Source organism: Bombina bombina, chromosome 1, assembly GCF_027579735.1.
Source record: "Bombina bombina isolate aBomBom1 chromosome 1, aBomBom1.pri, whole genome shotgun sequence".
Taxonomy (NCBI): Eukaryota; Metazoa; Chordata; class Amphibia; order Anura; family Bombinatoridae; genus Bombina; species Bombina bombina.
In genome coordinates this window covers 1,119,535,070-1,119,555,395 of record NC_069499.1, presented here as the reverse complement: position 1 = coordinate 1,119,555,395, position 20,326 = coordinate 1,119,535,070, and the positions used below count along the sequence as shown (strand labels likewise).

Sequence of the window (20,326 nt, the reverse complement as noted above, 5' to 3'; positions counted from 1 at the left end):
TCCACAAAAAGTCTACATATTTAGCACTTAAACTGTGTTTGCTGCTGAGCCAATTACCATACCTACAAGCTGATACTTTTAAATATGGAATATGGTCTAGCCCATAGTTGGTAAACTTACAGCACATCTGTCATTGAATAAAGTCTATGTAGCAATAAAGTCTATAGCCAAGAAGGTAGAGTCTAGACACAGTCATAAATACATACTGGTAATATATAAAGGAATAACCTCACGCAGGCACACTAACTCAATTATAAAGAGCTGAATGAAAATATTCAAACACAGTCATCACATACAAATACAGGAAGATACAGGTGGCTCTGTAGCTTATTGTAGGTACAATTTATGTTTATTGTAATATAATAAGCAGACTCTATAAGACTATATACATGATGGGGCTGCCAGAGCTTTTGGGAGAGAAGATAGGACATTCTAGGGGTTCAGCAGTCTGGTTCTAGTCCACAGAGAGATATATGTAACAATCAGTGTATCACAGCTATATTGGAAGTATCAGGTTGATTACAGGCAGATTATCAAGGTTGTGCTGCAGGGACAACCTGCTTCTCACATGCTGCACCTGGAAGAAATAAACAAATATAGTATCAGTGCCCCTTCTGTCTACACATAGATATCTCTGCGGGAGGGCATGGGGGGTATTGCCCCCTTCACAATGGATGCCCCCCCATAGAAACCCCCCAACAGTGGTCATTGCTCTCACAGTACTGATGTTTTCCTACTACATCTATCTATCAATCATCTGTCTGTCTGTCTATTTATCTATCTATCTATCAATCAATCATCTGTCTGTCTATATATCTATCCATTTATCTATCTATCAATCATCTGTCTGTCTATCTATCAATCACCTGTCTGTCTATCAATCTATCTATCTCTATCTATCTATCTATCTATCTACAGTATCTATCTATGTTTGCATACACACACACACATATATATATATGTAAGTAAATTCATCACTATTCCATTAGTACCCCCTCTGCTTTTGACAGTGGGCCTTACACCTACATGGCTTTCTTCTGTTATCCTTATACAGCCACACAAAGACCTCAGATTCAGTCTGCACCTCATTTTCATTATAATAATACATGTGTAGCTCTGTCATTTTTGTCAAACTCCCCAACACTGTACTTGTAATGGACAGCTTTGTCGCTGCACCTATTATCATGTTGCTCACTCTACATTTCAACTATTATGTACAGTTACTATAGTCTCAGCTTTTTCTGCTGCTCCCATAATGCCCTCCTTTCCGTCACTACACTTAATGCTTTGTAGCCTTATGAATTCCTGTGCAAATAGTGGCTAATCTGCTTGTACTAACTCCCTTCATGCTCACAGCTGCTTTGCATATTCAGGTTCCTTGTACACTACTTCCAGCAAACGTCTAAACCAAAGGAGCCTTAAATATTTCTTGCTAACTCTGCTTTTTTTTACACAGATTAACAAAATTAGTAAATTCTTGAGATCTGAAAAGGCCCTACTATCTCCGCCATCATCTACAACCGAGGCGGATGCGCCTCAAGAATCAGAGATTCCATTTATTACTCAGGAGCCTGACGCCATAACCCGGCATGGGGCACATCCACAACAGGAGACTGGGGTGCAGGAGACAAATCAGGAAGTACCGCTGACTTCAATATATATGATACTACAAGACGCCATCCCAGATGAATATGTCTGTCATGAGTTAAGCATTTTCGGTAATGCTCGCCAGCTCACGGAGCACCATACTGTAGTACGGCCTCGGACCCTTGCCCCCCTGTTAGAGGAGAAACTGCCAAAACCCGCTGCGAGGCGGCCGATCGGGACGGGTAACGTACACTCTTTGGTGAGGGATCCTAGCCAGAATTTACTGATTCAGGAGTGTTGGAGCTGCAAGTCAGTGGGACTTATGGAGGTTGGACTGTATATGTTCAATACCCCACCATTAGAAGATATTGAGGGAGGGCCGCGCCCGGCTCCGTTCTGCCTCTGCTTTGGCTCAGAGTCCTACTGCTGCCTTAGCGCTTATAACTCTGTTGGGATCGGGTAAACCATCAACTAAGTGGCAAATGAAGCTGGACTCTTTCTTAGAACTGCATTTGTTGTCTGGTATGATACCTGCTAGAGCCCTCTCCATATTCTGCAACTAGTATGCCAGACAATAAGGCTGCTTAAAAGTCTAAGGTCCCTGCTATACATAGAAAGTTTGGTTTAGCTTTATTTAGTTTAATTAATGTTCGGATTGTTATTTTTTTAGTGTTACACATTCTGTTCACCTAGGTCTATATATATGTACTACTTGGCCTGCATGTATACTAAGATTTCTGCTCATGTTTTCTAAGTAAATATGGGTCGGGGGAATAACGGGAGGGGTTAGACCCCTGACTTTGCAGTCTGATATATTCTGTATTAACATAGCCTATAATTTTACTTATTTATGCTGGGTGAGACATTATATAGAATGAAAAAATGTATATCTCATATTTGAGCTAGACCCTGTATAAGTTATAAGAGGACAGGCCCTCCACTAGAGTTGGATCATTGTATATTAGTCCCTTATAGAAGAAATAATGATAATATTAGACTATGTATAATGCTCATATTAATGTATTGTTGTAATTACAGCCTTAACCATAGCAAGCTTTTACCATATCTTTTTACAATGGTCCAAGAGTGACCTTGGTATTACTATATTTCCTCCCCTGGGTCATCAAAACTTTACTGAGTCCATGAGCGGCTCTGTGTATATTTGGAGGTATTTTCAAAATGTAAAATGAGGTATCATTATTATATAATAATGTGTGCAACTCTGAGCTTTTATGGATAATCATTTATTTTTATGTTTTGTTTTACAAAGGCCCAAATGGGGTCTTATATTCCCCACCTTCTGTAACATACCCTTATTAGCGACTAGGGGTCCAAGAGTGGCCCAGCTAGTCCTGAACAGAAGGTTTATATCAAAAAGGAGAAAAATGAGGTTCAAGTTGATATAGTATGTCACTTTCTTGCATACCATTAAGCTAGTTTATCTAAACTGGTCTATACCTATATTACATGAATATGTTTTTATTTTCTAGTTCTTACTTGTGTTAGATTAGATGTAAGACATTGGTATGTAACCTTACCATTTCCTTATGTTTGCTTTTTGCCTTTTACTTTGTATGATTATAAGCCTCAATAAAAAATAAAATGTGAAAAAAAAAAATTAGTAAATTCTATATATCACTCTTGCTTGAAATGCTCTGCAAAATATTGTCTTCAAACCCTGATGTTTAGTTTAGTTTATCTAAATAAATCGCTATTTCAGCAAATGAACAAGAATCAACCAACACCAATAAGGCTCATCAATAAATATGTTTTAAGATCATACTTTAATCACATAAATCAGTAAATTCATAGCTAGCATCTACACTTTCTGTACAATTTTACCCTTCAGCAGTCTGTGATATTCCCATGCTGATTCTCCATTTCACAGATCTGTTACTACAGTTTCAAACGGCCCTAGTTTATCTGACGATAGTCACATAGCCATTCAACCCTGCTACCCTGTGATCTAGTCTACTTTTAACTCTCTGCTTATTCTATCATTGCATCAGTCTCTGTAGAATCCCCTAGAACCCCTATTTTATAGCACACTGCACACTATTTTGTCAGCACACCCTGATCCAATACTCCAATAGGACCCCCAGCTTTTGCCATATTCTGTACCACTAGATGTGTCTCCCTCTTGTTCGGTGAGCTCTGCTCTCTCTTCCAGAAGTGGATGATGCAGGAGGGACTCCAGGCCACTAGCAACAAGGCCTCCATCTGGGAATTAAAAAAATATCTCTAGTCTACAATATCAATATGAGTTGTAGACTCTACAAGGGAAGAGATTAGCATTGATTGATGTATGGATGTATAGTAGTGTTCTGTACCTTTGTCATTCCGCACTTCACAGTCTTCTGCTGCACAGTCTTCTGAAGGCCCTGACGTGGGCTCCTCTATCCCATTTCCATCTTCCCTCTCTGGGTCGTCATCATCATCATCATCACTGTCACTAAGGGAGCCTAGGGATTGCAGGTGAGACTGGACAATGTGCTGCATAGCTGCAAGGCATAAAGAGAATGTAAGAGCTAACCACATGTGTGGAGACATATACTAATAGGTATATGAATTACTGGTTTAGATAAAAGCAGATTGACTTGATTACAGCGTGGTTCTGTGCAATGTAAGAGCAAAATAATCTAAAGAAAGGGAGTTAGATTCACTAGATTGGAGAGGTAGACGCTAAGTGAAATTTCTTGACCTTGCAGTGCTAGCATCTTGTAATTATTAAGAGCTTAATTTTATTCAACTTCCTAATAAGCACACAAGGCACAAAAATAAATACTCTACAAAAAAGGGTTCTTCAGCTCTTCCAGCACCCAAAGTTCACATATTTAGGGCTAGATTTCAAATGGAGTGCAAACATTTGCGCCATAGTGATACATGGTATATTGCGGGCTTATCGCTCGTATTACAAGTTAAAAGAAAACGTGATCTTGTGAGCGCAATCGTGATTTCCGCTAGAATTTGTATTTGTATTCATATTTGTATATATGTATTTACAGACATATATACAAATATAAACACATAAATATATATGTATACATATACAGACATATATATAAGGGCATTAGAGCCTCTTACTGTAAAGTAGATGAAAACATGTAAAAACATATTTATGCAATATTAATTTTTAATAACATTTTTACTATGTATTTACTGTAAATATATCACATTCTAATGTTCTGTGCATAAGGAATATGATCTTTGTATTTTTAAATAGATATTCATATATATATATATCTGTAAATATCTATACCTATAATTATCATATATATATTATCATATGTAATAAAGTTGGGGAAAAAAAGGGGATAAGGAATATTCAAGAGGGCGCAACACTCAGAAAGTAAGAGCCTAAATATGGGAGTCTGTTTTAAGTTAGTTTAATTTCATTTAAAAAACCCAGTTTACTGGAATAGAGCAACTGGTTAATGTATATGTCTGGGTTTCCAAATGATAGAAATGCTGTAGATCAGAAAAAAAGTGATTATAGTTATTATTTAGTGTCACTATTAAAAACTAATATTTAGTTGGATAGCAAATGGTATCTAAAATGAATGTATACAATATACACAATTAGCTTAGTTGGAATGCAGTTAACAATATTGTTGTTCTAGCCACATAACTAGTGTAGTACCCGCTGGATTGTGTGTGACAAATTAAGTGCACAAAGACATATATCAAAATGCAGCCACCTGTTTCAGAAGTGACCTAAATATTAGCAGAAGTCACTACGCTTGGTACTTTAAATATTATGATAGCCTAAGCGTACCATGCGTAGTAATAATAATAATGATAGGAGAGTTTCAATATCAATCTAAATCACAACAAAAATAGCCCAATAAAGTTCAATAAAGTTCAAAGTATAAGTCCAATATTAGTGGAAAGCTTCAATAGTTGTAGGTAGATGCGAGTAATGCAAAATGTTTAGGCAAATATAACAATGTATCCATGTTCCACAACGAGCCCGTTGGGAGTATACCTACACTCCGTTACCTCAATCTAATGAGGTAAGTGGATTTTATGAGTATTTGTTCAGGAGTCAAAGGACAAAGAATTTTTATACCAATGCTTTTAATTACCTCATACTATTGAGGTCATTTGATGTAAGCACACAATTGTTAAATAAATAAAAAGTGTGATATTCCCATACAATGTTGCACTATTGTATGTCCTTTCTCGTACATGATTGAGCCAAATTCGAGAGAGAGTGCTAAAGAGATCTCTGGATCGTAAGAGGACACTGCTCCACTATACCACAGATACCGGGAGGGAGAACTACCTATACACTGCGCGGCACTTACCTCATTAGATTGAGTTAACGGAGTGTAAGTATACTCCCAACGGGCTCGTTGTGGAACGTGGATACATTGTTATATTTGCCTAAACATTTTGCATTACTCGCATCTACCTAAAACTATTGAAGCTTTCCACTAATATTGGACTTATACTTTGAACTTTATTGAACTTTATTGGGCTATTTTTGTTGTGATTTAGATTGATATTGAAACTCTCCTATCATTATTATTATTACTAAGCATGGTACGCTTAGGCTATCATAATATTTAAAGTACCAAGCGTAGTGACTTTTGCTAATATTTAGGTCACTTCTGAAACAGGTGGCTGCATTTTGATATATGTCTTTGTGCACTTAATTTGTCACACACAATCCAGCGGGTACTACACTAGTTATGTGGCTAGAACAACAATATTGTTAACTGCATTCCAACTAAGCTAATTGTGTATATTGTATACATTCATTTTAGATACCATTTGCTATCCAACTAAATATTAGTTTTTAATAGTGACACTAAATAATAACTATAATCACTTTTTTTCTGATCTACAGCATTTCTATCATTTGGAAACCCAGACATATACATTAACCAGTTGCTCTATTCCAGTAAACTGGGTTTTTTAAATGAAATTAAACTAACTTAAAACAGACTCCCATATTTAGGGTCTTACTTTCTGAGTGTTGCGCCCTCTTGAATATTCCTTATCCCCTTTTTTCCCCAACTTTATTACACATTTTATTCTATCAGGTTCACTGTTCCTGGGGGCACAGTTTTCTCTGGATAGATATTCATAGGCAGCAAATTCATCACTCTAGTCACATTTGAATATATATTTTTAGAGTGTTTTTACAGCGCCACCCCTACACCCATCTTTTTTGCTCATATATATATATATATATATATATATATATATATATATATATATATATATATATATATATATGTCTTGTAGGAATGGGCACTCACAGGAAGTTTATATAAAATATTTCAAGTTTTATTGAAGAAATTCTTTAAAAGTCAGTGTGCCACAAGTCGGGCCTTTATCAAGACAACATGTCCTGGAAACATAAAAACACAAAAATAAAAATACAAATAAAGTGTATAATAAAAAAGACAAAGAAAAAGAACCATGTATCCACAACACATGCTATAGATTAGCAATAATCTAAAAAAACTAATTTCTACAGACAACTTAACCATAATTGCAAATCTATGTTAAATCCTGACAGACCATACTCATATGTGTACATTGTATAGAATATGTGAGATAGCACTAGTATGTATAAACCTCAATAGTATAGAAATGCTAGACATGATGTGTCCATTCATATAGAGATGGGTATTGTCAGGGTATTTGTAGATATCAGTGGACAATACATAGATATACACATATATATCCTGAGAAGAAATGCCTAAGAGTAACATATTAGATAAATATTTGCTGAGCTTGATAAATACTTTAAATAGATGTATAAATGTTTGACATTAACAACATTTGTTCCTTTATTTTACAGACAGCAAGATGTCCTGTGAATATTAGCCATAAACATGGATATATACGTGGATATCTTCTATTTTAACATATAAATTGATAAATACTGGTGTTTGGTGTCAAATTGTACATTTTCTGTTATGTTAAATGAAATATAGATGCTGATAGAGAGGTTTATTAATGCTAGGAATTATAGTATGTTGATTATAAATATAAGGAGATATTTGGATTGTGGCAATAATTAATGGTGAGACTATATTTACGGTTGTCTGCTACCCCCTGGGGGATTAAAACTGGTATGACAGCCAAATATATTGTCTATTGGAACACATGCAGAGCCAGATGAGCCAATCAGGGAGGCTTCTCCCAAATAACCAATGAGAGGGACAAACTCCGCAAGGGCGAATCAGAGAAAAGCACCGTGGGGCATTTCCAAATTATCACTGATGATTAGAATAAAAAGGGGTGGGATTATATTGCGTGATATAACCCCAGGCAAGATTGAAAAGAAGGGCTGCTGCTGAATTTTTGACTGACAAACTGCTATTTTGGGATCCAGTCTATTATAAAGCAACCTGGGCCTAATTTTTATCCATCTTGCAAAAATTAGCTCTTTTAATTTATGAGCTGAAATTGGATTTATCAGAGGAACCATGGAAGAATTGATTTGCTTATTTGGTGATGTATGACTGTTCTATATTTTTAATATTTAAATCAAAGTTATTTGGTAACTGTAACTAAATTGCAGTTAGTAATTTTAAAAGGGCACTTTGTATTTTAGCTTGCATTCATAATCCTGTGTAGTTTAAAACTAATCTTTTGTTTGCCAAGTAATTTATAATTGTAGCCATATAAATATATTTTTGTCTTAATTTGTCTTAATTGTAGATAATTAAGAATTTATTTCAGCTTAGATAAATTGGCATATAAACTGGCTGTTTACATTAAGAATATATATACAGGGAGTGCAGAATTATTAGGCAAATGAGTATTTTGACCACATCATCCTCTTTATGCATGTTGTCTTACTCCAAGCTGTATAGGCTCGAAAGCCTACTACCAATGAAGCATATTAGGTGATGTGCATCTCTGTAATGAAAAGGGGTGTGGTCTAATGACATCAACACCCTTTATCAGGTGTGCATAATTATTAGGCAACTTCCTTTCCTTTGGCAAAATGGGTCAAAAGAAGGACTTGACAGGCTCAGAAAAGTAAAAAATAGTGAGATATCTTGCAGAGGGATGCAGCACTCTTAAAATTGCAAAGCTTCTGAAGCGTGATCATCGAACAATCAAGCGTTTCATTCAAAATAGTCAACAGGGTCGCAAGAAGCGTGTGGAAAAACCAAGGCGCAAAATAACTGCCCATGAACTGAGAAAAGTCAAGCGTGCAGCTGCCAAGATGCCACTTGCCACCAGTTTGGCCATATTTCAGAGCTGCAACATCACTGGAGTGCCCAAAAGCACAAGGTGTGCAATACTCAGAGACATGGCCAAGGTAAGAAAGGCTGAAAGACGACCACCACTGAACAAGACACACAAGCTGAAACGTCAAGACTGGGCCAAGAAATACCTCAAGACTGATTTTTCTAAGGTTTTATGGACTGATGAAATGAGAGTGAGTCTTGATGGGCCAGATGGATGGGCCCGTGGCTGGATTGGTAAAGGGCAGAGAGCTCCAGTCCGACTCAGACGCCAGCAAGGTGGAGGTGGAGTACTGGTTTGGGCTGGTATCATCAAAGATGAGATTGTGGGGCCTTTTCGGGTTGAGGATGGAGTCAAGCTCAACTCCCAGTCCTACTGCCAGTTTCTGGAAGACACCTTCTTCAAGCAGTGGTACAGGAAGAAGTCTGCATCCTTCAAGAAAAACATGATTTTCATGCAGGACAATGCTCCATCACACGCGTCCAAGTACTCCACAGCGTGGCTGGCAAGAAAGGGTATAAAAGAAGAAAATCTAATGACATGGCCTCCTTGTTCACCTGATCTGAACCCCATTGAGAACCTGTGGTCCATCATCAAATGTGAGATTTACAAGGAGGGAAAACAGTACACCTCTCTGAACAGTGTCTGGGAGGCTGTGGTTGCTGCTGCACGCAATGTTGATGGTGAACAGATCAAAACACTGACAGAATCCATGGATGGCAGGCTTTTGAGTGTCCTTGCAAAGAAAGGTGGCTATATTGGTCACTGATTTGTTTGTTTTGTTTTTGAATGTAAGAAATGTATATTTGTGAATGTTGAGATGTTATATTGGTTTCACTGGTAAAAATAAATAATTGAAATGGGTATATATTTGTTTTTTGTTAAGTTGCCTAATAATTATGCACAGTAATAGTTACCTGCACACACAGATATCCCCCTAAAATAGCTAAAACTAAAAACAAACTAAAAACTACTTCCAAAAATATTCAGCTTTGATATTAATGAGTTTTTTGGGTTCATTGAGAACATGGTTGTTGTTCAATAATAAAATTAATCCTCAAAAATACAACTTGCCTAATAATTCTGCACTCCCTGTATATATATATATATATATATATATATATATATATATATATATATACATATAACTTCTGGTGTTTTAATTAGAGTTGTATAGAATCATTTGTGGGCTAAATACTTAAGTATATTTGTCTGGAAGTTAACAAACCATACCTTGGCATCTCATTGTGATATTTAAATGCAACTCTGGTTTGGGAGATTACTGTGAATAAGGTAATTTTTATGATCCTTGTATAGCATATCATAACAGCATAAACGTGTATAGTTTGATTCATAATCTGGTTCCTATAAATATAATTCAATGGCCTCTAGTTATTAATGTCTGTCGGACCTGATCCGACAGTGCGGATCAGGTCCGACAGACATCGCTGAATACGGCGAGCAATACGCTCGCCGTATTCAGCATTGCAACGCCGCCCCCTGCAGACTCGCGGCCAATGGGCCGTCAGCAGGGGGGTACTCGATCGGGTTGGATTGCGGCGATGTGTGTCCGCCTGCTCAGAGCAGGCGGACAGGTTATGGAGCAGCGGTCTTTGTGACCGCTGCTTCATAACTGCTGTTTCTGGCGAGCCTGCAGGCTCGCCAGAAACACGGGGCATCAAGCTCCATTCGGAGCTTGATACATATGGCCCAAAGTGTCTATAAATTTTAACTAATATAAAGAATTTAGAAATTTACATTAATTTTAATTGTTTTGTATATGCATTTTTTTGGGGGGGTTGTTCAAAGAATAATTATTAAATATATTGTATTATAACCCAGCCATATACTGACAGTATTGATAACTTACGGAGTCGAGTGACTAAACGGAAAACTGTATAAAGTGTGTTTACAGCTAACAGTGTAAAACAAACTGAACAGATAGGATACTGTGGGAGACAAAAGTGGAAAAACATCAGAGAAAGTGCATAGTGCAAAAAGAGTTAAAAAAAATGACTGAATCATATACTAAACAACCAGTGTATGTTAGAATGCCCAAGTCAGTCTGCAGTACTGCAGCAACATTGGGGACTATACTCAAATTCAAGATCACTTATATGCCAAAGTGTCAATAAACCTCCCATCAGGGAGTGTGCACCAAATGAGGATATAAACCAATACCGGTGTGTGCAAACACCTCCTACCAGAGGAAGGTGACACACCCATAACCCAATAAAACACATAAATAGAGTGAATGTTACTACTAGCAAAACCATGACTAAAATGGCAGAAACATAATAGGATAGAGATCCCAGTCAGCCCAGAAAATACATGACCAACAGATGTTAGTAAATTAGTGGTGAATATACACTTTATAACTAGAATTCCATTAGAGTAAGCTAAAAATGCCGAAATAATGTGACAAATTCAGCGTGTTCAGTCATAGTAGACTAGTACATATGCTGTATATTAAGAGGCTGCAAACACAATACCAACAAGCTAAAACATGATAACAGTGAAAGCAATGGACGTATGAGAGAACAAACCAAGTATACCACAGCTGAACAATCACTTGAAGCATCCTACCATCAGTGCAACTCTATACATATGTGAACCAGACCCCAAGAGCAGCGAGCAGCACAGCTGATATAAGAATCTTGGAATGGCCATATACATAGTACACACAAATAAAGCTTACAAAATATTGCAAATCACTACATCAAAAGAACAGCCACATTCCCAGTGTATGTGCTAACCAGATCCAAAGATACAATGTTGATGAGTAACATAAGAATCACAAAGTGACCTAACTATAAACATGCATGGATCCCAATCTAAGCCTCAGCTGAACTGTTTCACCAGCATAATACTCCAGAACAAATGCGTAGACTGCACCCTGTAATAGCAATCAATATTGAGGATACTTACATACGAGTATAACATAATATATTATAGCAGCGACATCAAGCCGACCTCCCAGTCTCAGTGGATAGAATCGAATAAGGAATGAAAAAGCTGCAGGACTTTTAAACTCTCATGGCCGTGACATCATAGACATAACACAGCTGATGGATATATCTAATTAGATGCGGACACAGCAAAGTGTCATTCAAAAATATTAATGGGTATATAATGCTGTAAAAGTAAATAGGGGCAGGGTAATCAAGGTGGTATCAGATTTTGTAAACCTACTACAACACTGAACTGCCCATTACAGATGATACATAGATCACAGATATTGGCCCGTGTACAATGATGAATATATAAACAGAGGCTAGGCACCCGGGCTGAAACTCATGTCAATTTCCACTCTCATGGAGAAAACTGCACAAACTGCAAGCCCTGTGGCAATGTGGAAAAAACCAACAGCATATTCACCCAAGAAATATAAAATGTGTACACATAGCTCAGACAGACCAAGGACGTTTCACTGTAATGACGTCAACTGGAAATAATACATCCAGGAGTATACGAAAAGAACATAGTAAACAGTTACAATATGGAAACTTTGGGAGTGATCAATATAGTACCACTTTACCGCAGACAAATAACAGTTTTGATGCACAAATAAAATAGAGAAAAACAAAACACTAATACAGGGAAATGTACAGGGTGTGTAAAAATCAGAGTGGAACTTACAGGTAGCATGCCAGAAACTGGCCAGGGGTTCAGTAATTTAGGACAAAGATAAGGAAGGAAATCAGTGAGTGAAGGTGTAGAAATGTTAGAACAAATGTGGAATAAAGAACAAGCAATTTCTCTCATATATACAGGCCAATAAGGTGAGTAGAAAACATATTTCACAAATATCACAATCCCACAATATGTTAGGGGTGACCTCCATAGAAATTTCAATAAAATAAAGAGAAATCCAGATACACATTAAGTCCCACAGGTGCTAAAGTATTAAGTCTATGGATCCATTTTGATTCACATATCAGTAATTCTTTTTCTGGATTGCCTCCTCTTTTGAGGGGAGGGACTCTATCAATCAAAATTGCTCTGATTGTGGAGATTGGGTGTTGATGTGTTAAAAAGTGTCTTCCGACTGGTTGATCGGATTGCCCATCTTTGGTGGCTGCTCTTATGGAGCTTTAATGGTTTGCAAGTCTATCCCTGAAAGTGGTGGTGGTCTTACCAACATAGAATCTGCCGCAAGGACAGATAAGTACATAAACCACATAATCAGAAGTGCAAGTGAGTCGGTGTCTGATCAAAAAAGTTATATTGTTATTAGGATGATGGAATTTTTGAACAGAGAGGAGGGTGTTACAAGTAACAAAACTCCCACATTTAAAACAACCCTTTTTTATGGGCTGTATGGAAATCCATATCCTCGCTCTCAGAAGCAGGTCTGGGTATAAACAGGACGCTGGTATTTGCCATCAAAAATAGGCTTTATTTATTGCTAAAAATAAAATTCAATCAAGACAAACAGAAGGTCTCTTTTGTGGGCTGTAACCAAGTGTCCTGTCTTTTCCAAGGGTCGGTTTTCATGAAATAAGATTTAAGACTACATCCTTGTTTATAGACCACCCTAGGGGGTGAAGTTCCCCTGAATGGGAGGCTCAGATCTTCAATGATAAGTGATACATTTTTGGTTAATGATTTTTTGATTGATGTCGTTGAGGGGGTGTATATTGTGAAAAAGTTCAACACTTTCTCTTTTTCACCAGATTCTGCTTCTGTGTTGAGTTTACTGATAACAGATTGTTTATCACACTGTGAGACTTGTCCAAGGATATCATCAATTATTGAAGCCGAGTAGCCTCTCTGGAGAATTTGGTTCTCATACCCATCAGTTGTTCATGACATCTAAATATGTCAGCGTTATTACAGATCACTCTCAGGATTTGAGTGTTTATAATACCTTTTTTTAACTATAAAGGATGGTAGCTTGCAGACTGTAATAGCGTTCTCCTGTCCGTTGGTTTGGAGAATACCAAGCGTGGTCTTGAGGAGGCAACCCTTATCTGTCAATTCTTTAAAGATACATAGATCCAAAAAGTGAATCTGTTCATGTTCAATTTCATATTTAAACTTGATGGGATCCTCTCGTGTTCCCAGAGTCAGAATTCAATCTTGGAGCTCATTATCATTTCCACCCAATACCACAAACAGATTGTCTATATATCTCTTATAGATCAAAATGTTAGGATTTCTGTCAGCAAAAATATTTTTTTTTTCAAACCAGGCCATGTATAGATTGGCATATGATGGGGCCATGCTGGATCCCATCGCTGTGCCAACCAATTGTAGATAAAACTTATATTCAAAACGCAAGTAGTTGTGAGTTAAACACTTATGTAGCCAATCAAGTATCAGTTCAATAGGGGGCCAACACAATTATCACTGTTTATTAGAACCTGTCGTACTGCTTCTATTCCCGCCTCATGGGGGATGATGGTATAGAGGCTGTTGATGTCCAGTGTGGTTAGAATGCAGCATGGGGGAAATACCTTTGACTTTAATAGTTTGATGAGTTGGAGAGTTGGATCGAATCTTGTAGATATGCCTCAGTAGTTTTCACTTCATCCTGAAGAAAACAATCAATATATTTGGCTAGGTTTTGATACATGATGAACCCTCAGCAGAAACGATCGGCGTCCAGGCGGTTTAGTTTGATCCTTTTGGATCTTGGCGATCATGTATATAATGGGATATAGAAGGTGTTCATTTAAAAGGAAGTCAAAGATCTGTTGATCAATATATCCATTGCTCAAGGCAAAATGAAGACTTTGATCGAGGTCTATTTTAAAGCTCTTGGTAGGGTTGTGAGTGAGTTTCTGGTAAGTTGTAGTATCTTGTAATTGGGACAATAATTCATATCTGTAGTAGTCATTATCCATGACTATGATGGCACTGCCTTTATCAGCCGATCGTATGATGATACTCTTCATTTTGTAGTTGTTTGAGCGCTCTCCATTCTCTGGGGTTCAAGTTGGTTTTATGTTCATTATAGGTTTCACTGAATTGCATGGCCTCTCTGGTGCTAACATTTATGAAGGTCCTGATAGTGGGATGGACATTACTGGGTTCGAAGTTGGACTTCTTTTTAAGTTGATGTTGAGGCTTAGCCAGTGGTTGTGACTTATAAAAGCTCTAAGCTTAAGCTGTCGTTCAAGACAATGGAGGTCAACCAGATCATCAAAATTGTTGATTTTAGGTATAGGTACAAAGTTTAATCCTTTACTTAATAGTGTGGTCTCATCTAGAGTTAGTTCTCTGTGGCTGATGTTAATAACCACATCTTCAGTTACTGGGATTTTCCTGTTCTTTTTACACCAGCCGCCCCTTCTGATGATTGCCCTGTATCTTTTTTTATGAACTCGTTCTTTGGATTGTTGTTTTTTGGAGGCATGGTGGTCTTCTTTGTGACCTGGTTTAAACCTGTGGAGGATTTTTAAAACCTGCACAACTGGTTGTAGGCAGTTCGGAACCACTGGGATCTCCACCAGTGGGTTTGAACTGCCTACAACCAGTTGTGCATAGAAGTGTGAATGTGAGGAGGGGTAGGAGCCGAGCTGTGAGTGTTTCGCGGAGCGTGTCCGAACATCGACTAAGATGGCTGCTTATTAATTATAGCTGCAAGTGGGAGCAGATGAATCCACTGCTTATTGCTCATTTTACCCAAAATCTAAGTTATATCTAAGTGCGGCTGTGATGCCTTTTAACTGTGGAAAAGATGTCTATAATTAGTATATGGATTTCTCAACCAGCAGACCAGATATATTGAGGTGCGCAGCGGAGGCCCGGTAACGGCCTAAACCCTCAATCGCCTTCCCTAATTACCTGTTGAGTCAGGTTCAAGAGCCTTAAAGGCTGAATTTAAAACACAAATTACAGCAAACTTGCAGAGCTGAAACCTGTCTACTCACATTCTATCATGGAGCAAAGTCTTACCACGCTACTGAAGACACTGGATTGTCTGTTTTGTGAGAGTTTCTCGCGCCTAGCAGAGACCCTGCAGCTGGCATGGGGAAGAGATAACAAGGCGGAGACGCCCTGAGTCCCGCCACTTGCAGTAAAGGGCAAGCTGATCCTTCAAGAGGAGGTAGACCTCAAATAAAGTGAAATAGTGAGGCCACTACCAATGATAGCACACGCAGCGTCACCCTTACTCAACTTTATAAGAAGAACACATATTAAAACAAAAAACAATTACCATATTTAGGTTAACAGTGATGAAATATATATCACAATACCAAGCATTTCTCAGGCTGGTTTTAGGAAGTCCCAGCAGAGATCCATGTTAAACTGTTTATTGGAGTTCCATTCCTCTGGGCAGAAAAGCCCGTCTGCTTGAAATTGCAAATTCTCTAGTGTTATATAGCGTGTGTTATCCGCAGGCATAGTTTACCGTGAGTTTCTTTTGTTCTCTTGGTTAAACCTTTCCTCCATATAAAGCGCATCAAGCATCGGTATTGCACGGGTTGAAATATTGAGCTTCCTAGGATATTTTGGAGCCGTTGCGTGACATACACTATCAGCCTGCTTTCGCCTAGACAACGGATCATCATGTAGGGTCGTATTGGTATTTTGTTGTATTTTGATCGTTAGTGATCTAGTCTTCATTCGAGACGGCTTCACTCGTGGCGTGACCAGTGAAGGTGTTGCTATATCAGGGTTAATCTCTTTTCTGCTTATGTGGGGGGAGACCACGGGGGCGCCCTTTGCCATGGCCCCATCCACCACATATATCACCTCTGCCTCTTCTGGCTTGGTCCCTGTATTGGGCTTGACCTGTTGTAGATTTATTAGAAAGTCCCATGGAGCCCTTTGTATTAGGTCTCGGAAGCAAAGTTTTCCAGGATGTCATCTAAACGAGATACGTAGCTAGATTCTTTATCGGCGGCCATGTTTGTTGCGTAGTGGCAATTGTCCTGATAGGCTTGAGCTCTCTATGTCAGAAAGAGTCTGCTTACTTTGTAGACCGTGAGAGTGTGAATTAATTTTCTATATCCAGTCCTGAAAGGTAACCTCGGGAAACCGAGGGGGGGGTAGCGATGCCTGTCGTGAGCCGCCGCTCCAGACCTTTACTGCCCAATCTTGTGCTCCGGCTTCAAAAATACAGCTACTGGCTTAAATTGTTATATTCCAACCTCTAATCCAGCAGTACTGGTAACTTTATGCATTAATTCACTGTGTTAGTTATCCTACACCGGCGGTTTGCTGGATATTCAGCTGGAGCACCAAAAAGATGCGACCGTCCACAGTCGCTGTTCGGACACGCCCCCCTAAGCAGGGAACTTTTGTCTTAGAGAGACCCTTAGATCTAGGTTGGGAGTCACAGCACAGGGCTGCTCTCATTATGCTCGACATATACTTGGACTATTTCTTCATACCATACTTGTTTCCCAGATCTGGAGTGGGGTAATTTATTGTACAATAACTTATGTGTCACTACAGCTGCTAACTGGATACCTTATACTGACTCAGACACTTCTGGGATACATATCCTTCGCTATATGCAAATTTATACTTCAGTCTCATAGTTTCTGTTTGGGAAAAAGAATAATCTCAATTTATCTATTAGGGCCCAAAAAAGTGTATCTATAAACAAAAGTGTTTACTCCACAACCAGAAGTATTTTGTTTCATACAGTCATACTCTCACACTATTGTTGAATGAGTCTGTAATTTTATAACTTCCATATAGGCAATAAGCTGGGACGTGTTGGTTATGTCACAAAGTGTGCCTGAGGAAATGTTGGTCTGAAGATTGTTCCAATATATATTTAATGTTGTGTTAATAAGAGTCTCCATAGCTATATACCTTCATAAAATTTGAGTTCTTGTAAAGTTCCTCATTTTATTTTCTATGGATATCTTGACGAACCATTTAGATTCAACTATATAATATCTGCCTTTATATTTTTTATGTATATAGTCTGAAGATGTCCTCTATGTTATGTAACCTACGTTCATTTATTCCTCTTGCTCCTCTTTGGGTTGCCAAGATATAAATTATACCTCTCTATGGGTATAGGCGAATGGTATAAACAACACAAGTAGCCTCAGCAACACTAATACTATAAAATGCTACTGTAACCTAGTTTACAATGTATTTGGTTGTAATTTAGAGAGCATTAGGATGAGAACTCACATTATATCAGACAGGTGAGGCCAAGATAACAAGGACTGGCATAATTACCTAACTCTTAGGAATAATCTACAAGTTCCCAAAGGTAAAGTATTGATATAATCTTATAGATTTTAGCTCTAGCATAGTTCACGCACGTTTCATTCCCCCCCCCTACATGCCATACTACAACTTATTGCTAGCTTCCCTGTCTTTTGTCTAATACCCCTACAGTCAGGAACTTATTGGTGGTCTCTCTGGTTAAAACCAGCGGACCTCCTTATGTAAAGTAGCGGGCCTAGTTTGCCTTATTTCCCATTCTTGTTTTATATATTCTGTTGTAGACTGAGGTATAGCCCACCTGGCATTTGTTACCACACTTACAGTTTGTTCTTTTCATGTCTTGCACCACCCTGTCTGAGAAATCATATGGAATTAAGGTCACATTTTAGTAATCTACATTTATGTGCTTTACTATATAGACAAGCTCTCTACTAATTATTAGATTATCTGCGTGATAGTATACAAATTTATATAACACTAATTATGTTTAATGCAGATTTTGATGTGGAAGTAGCAGAATTTAAAATGAGACCAAAAGTGATGTAATATATGCTGTTTCTTGTACTTTTAGCACCACTAGACATATCTTATTTGATGTTATCTAACTTGTTACATAATTTTCACCAAAATGTTCATTTCTATAATCTAAAACTAGTTCTTAGGCTTGATGGATTCCCCTATGATAACTAGATGTGCAAATGAGAGCCCAAGAGTGGCGCTGGATATTCAACTGGAATCCCTATATATAAGAAATATGTAAAACTGAGCCTTCTAACATGGTGTATATCCTTTTATGCAGGTACTTCATGTATATGTATCTCTTGGACTGTATTTGCTTGTATTTTTCCTTATATTTCAGATGCTATTCTGACTTAACATGTTTATTTTTGCCTGTTACTTGCAAAATGAAACCTCAATAAAAAATTTAAATATAAAAAAAAAAAAAAGTTCTCTGCTTATATTTATTTGGGAGAAACTGTGCCAGACCGTGCCGGTGTCATGTGACATGCCAAGCTAGTGCAATGTGCTGTTTTAGATGTGCACTGTGCAGCACTGAATGCTAAGCCCTAATTCGGCATCCAGCCAATCCCACTGCATCAGAAAAGGTCCTGCTGGGGTTACCACTGTTACCAGGTAACTGCTTTGGTAGTGGGGAATGTTCAGGGTAGGGCTGACTGTAGGCGCATGCAGCAGAAAGCTGGAGCAGCAGGCATGTGAGGATTTAAGCATCTGTGCAGCTGCACACACTGCTCTCTTCAGTCTTGAGGCTGTGTGACTCGCCTCACACTGTATCCATGCAGCCTTGGGCAAACCACATCCAGTCTGCTGGTCCCCTTAGCCCTGCTCTTTCTGCTGTGGCCCTAAGATCAACTAACTGCAGTTTGTTAGGGGAACAGTGCTTTGTAGAAAGGTGTCAGTGGGAAGAATAAGTGAGTGCACATACGCCCCTCCCCCATGCAGCATTGTCTAGTGCAGGGTGAGAGGGAACTTGTTCCTAGCAAAGAAGTGACATGTGCTGCTGTGGCTGATGTAATTGTGTCATGCTGATACTTCACACATTAAGGTAAGGTTTTTTTTTATATTTTTTTTTCCCCTCTGTTTAAGATTTTACAGCTTCCCATAGTAGTTCTGCTGTTCCAGTTAGTAAATTTATATTTTTCTGCACCTCCATGCTTCCACTTCAGTCTTTACCTTGCTTTGCTCCTGTTGGCTGCCCTAAATCTCTTTAACCAGCTAACCTCACACCGGAATCACATTCAAAAGAATATTAAATCCACAGTGGAGGAATTTATATATTTATTTACTGCTTAGGTTCAGTTTCACATATTGCAATTTATTTCATTTTTTTTAAATGATTAACCCAACAGTGGATGATCCACTACTGGGTTAATAATTTAAAAAAAATTCTAAACTAAATTAATTTAGTTGTTTTTTGGGATGTTGGGGTGGAGAGCGAAATTGCATGGGGGGGCAAGAAAATGTTTACCCAGGGTCCAGTCAATACTAAAGATGGCCCTGCATCGAGTGATGTATGCAGGATGGCAGCTTGTTTGTAGCCAGGCTGGGTTAGTGGCGGCTCCGGTTGGGGCCGGGGGGGGGGGGGGGGCCTCGGTTTCTCCCCGTGGCACGACTCTCTCTCAATTCTCATTTCAGAGAGTCATGGAGCCAGGTAATGGAGCATCTGCAGCAGAGTGCACCAGCTGGGCAGCTGGGGGTACCAGGTAGAGGAGAGACAAGGCCAGGAGGAGCAGCCCTCGAAATCCATGGGTCCACAGATGAAGGTGCATCCTCCACTGGGACACGGTAAAGAACCGATGGGTTCAGGGCTAAAAGGGTTTAGTTCATCCTCAGATGACTCTTGGTCAGAGAGTGACAG

General features: G+C 38.5%; 1 protein-coding gene across 1 annotated transcript in view; it reads right to left on the bottom strand.

Annotated features, from left to right (window-relative positions):
• Window positions 1-327: 327 nt before the first annotated feature.
• Window positions 328-20,326, bottom strand: part of PPP1R1B (protein phosphatase 1 regulatory inhibitor subunit 1B) — a 97,471-nt gene continuing 77,472 nt past the window's right edge. Inside the window, exons 5-7 of the mRNA XM_053698005.1 lie at window positions 3,918-4,088; window positions 3,709-3,807; window positions 328-577 (exon numbers count right to left, since the gene is read on the bottom strand). Of these exons, the coding sequence (XP_053553980.1) occupies window positions 534-577; window positions 3,709-3,807; window positions 3,918-4,088 (314 nt within the window). The 3' untranslated portion in view covers window positions 328-533. The remainder of the gene's footprint in view (window positions 578-3,708; window positions 3,808-3,917; window positions 4,089-20,326) is intronic.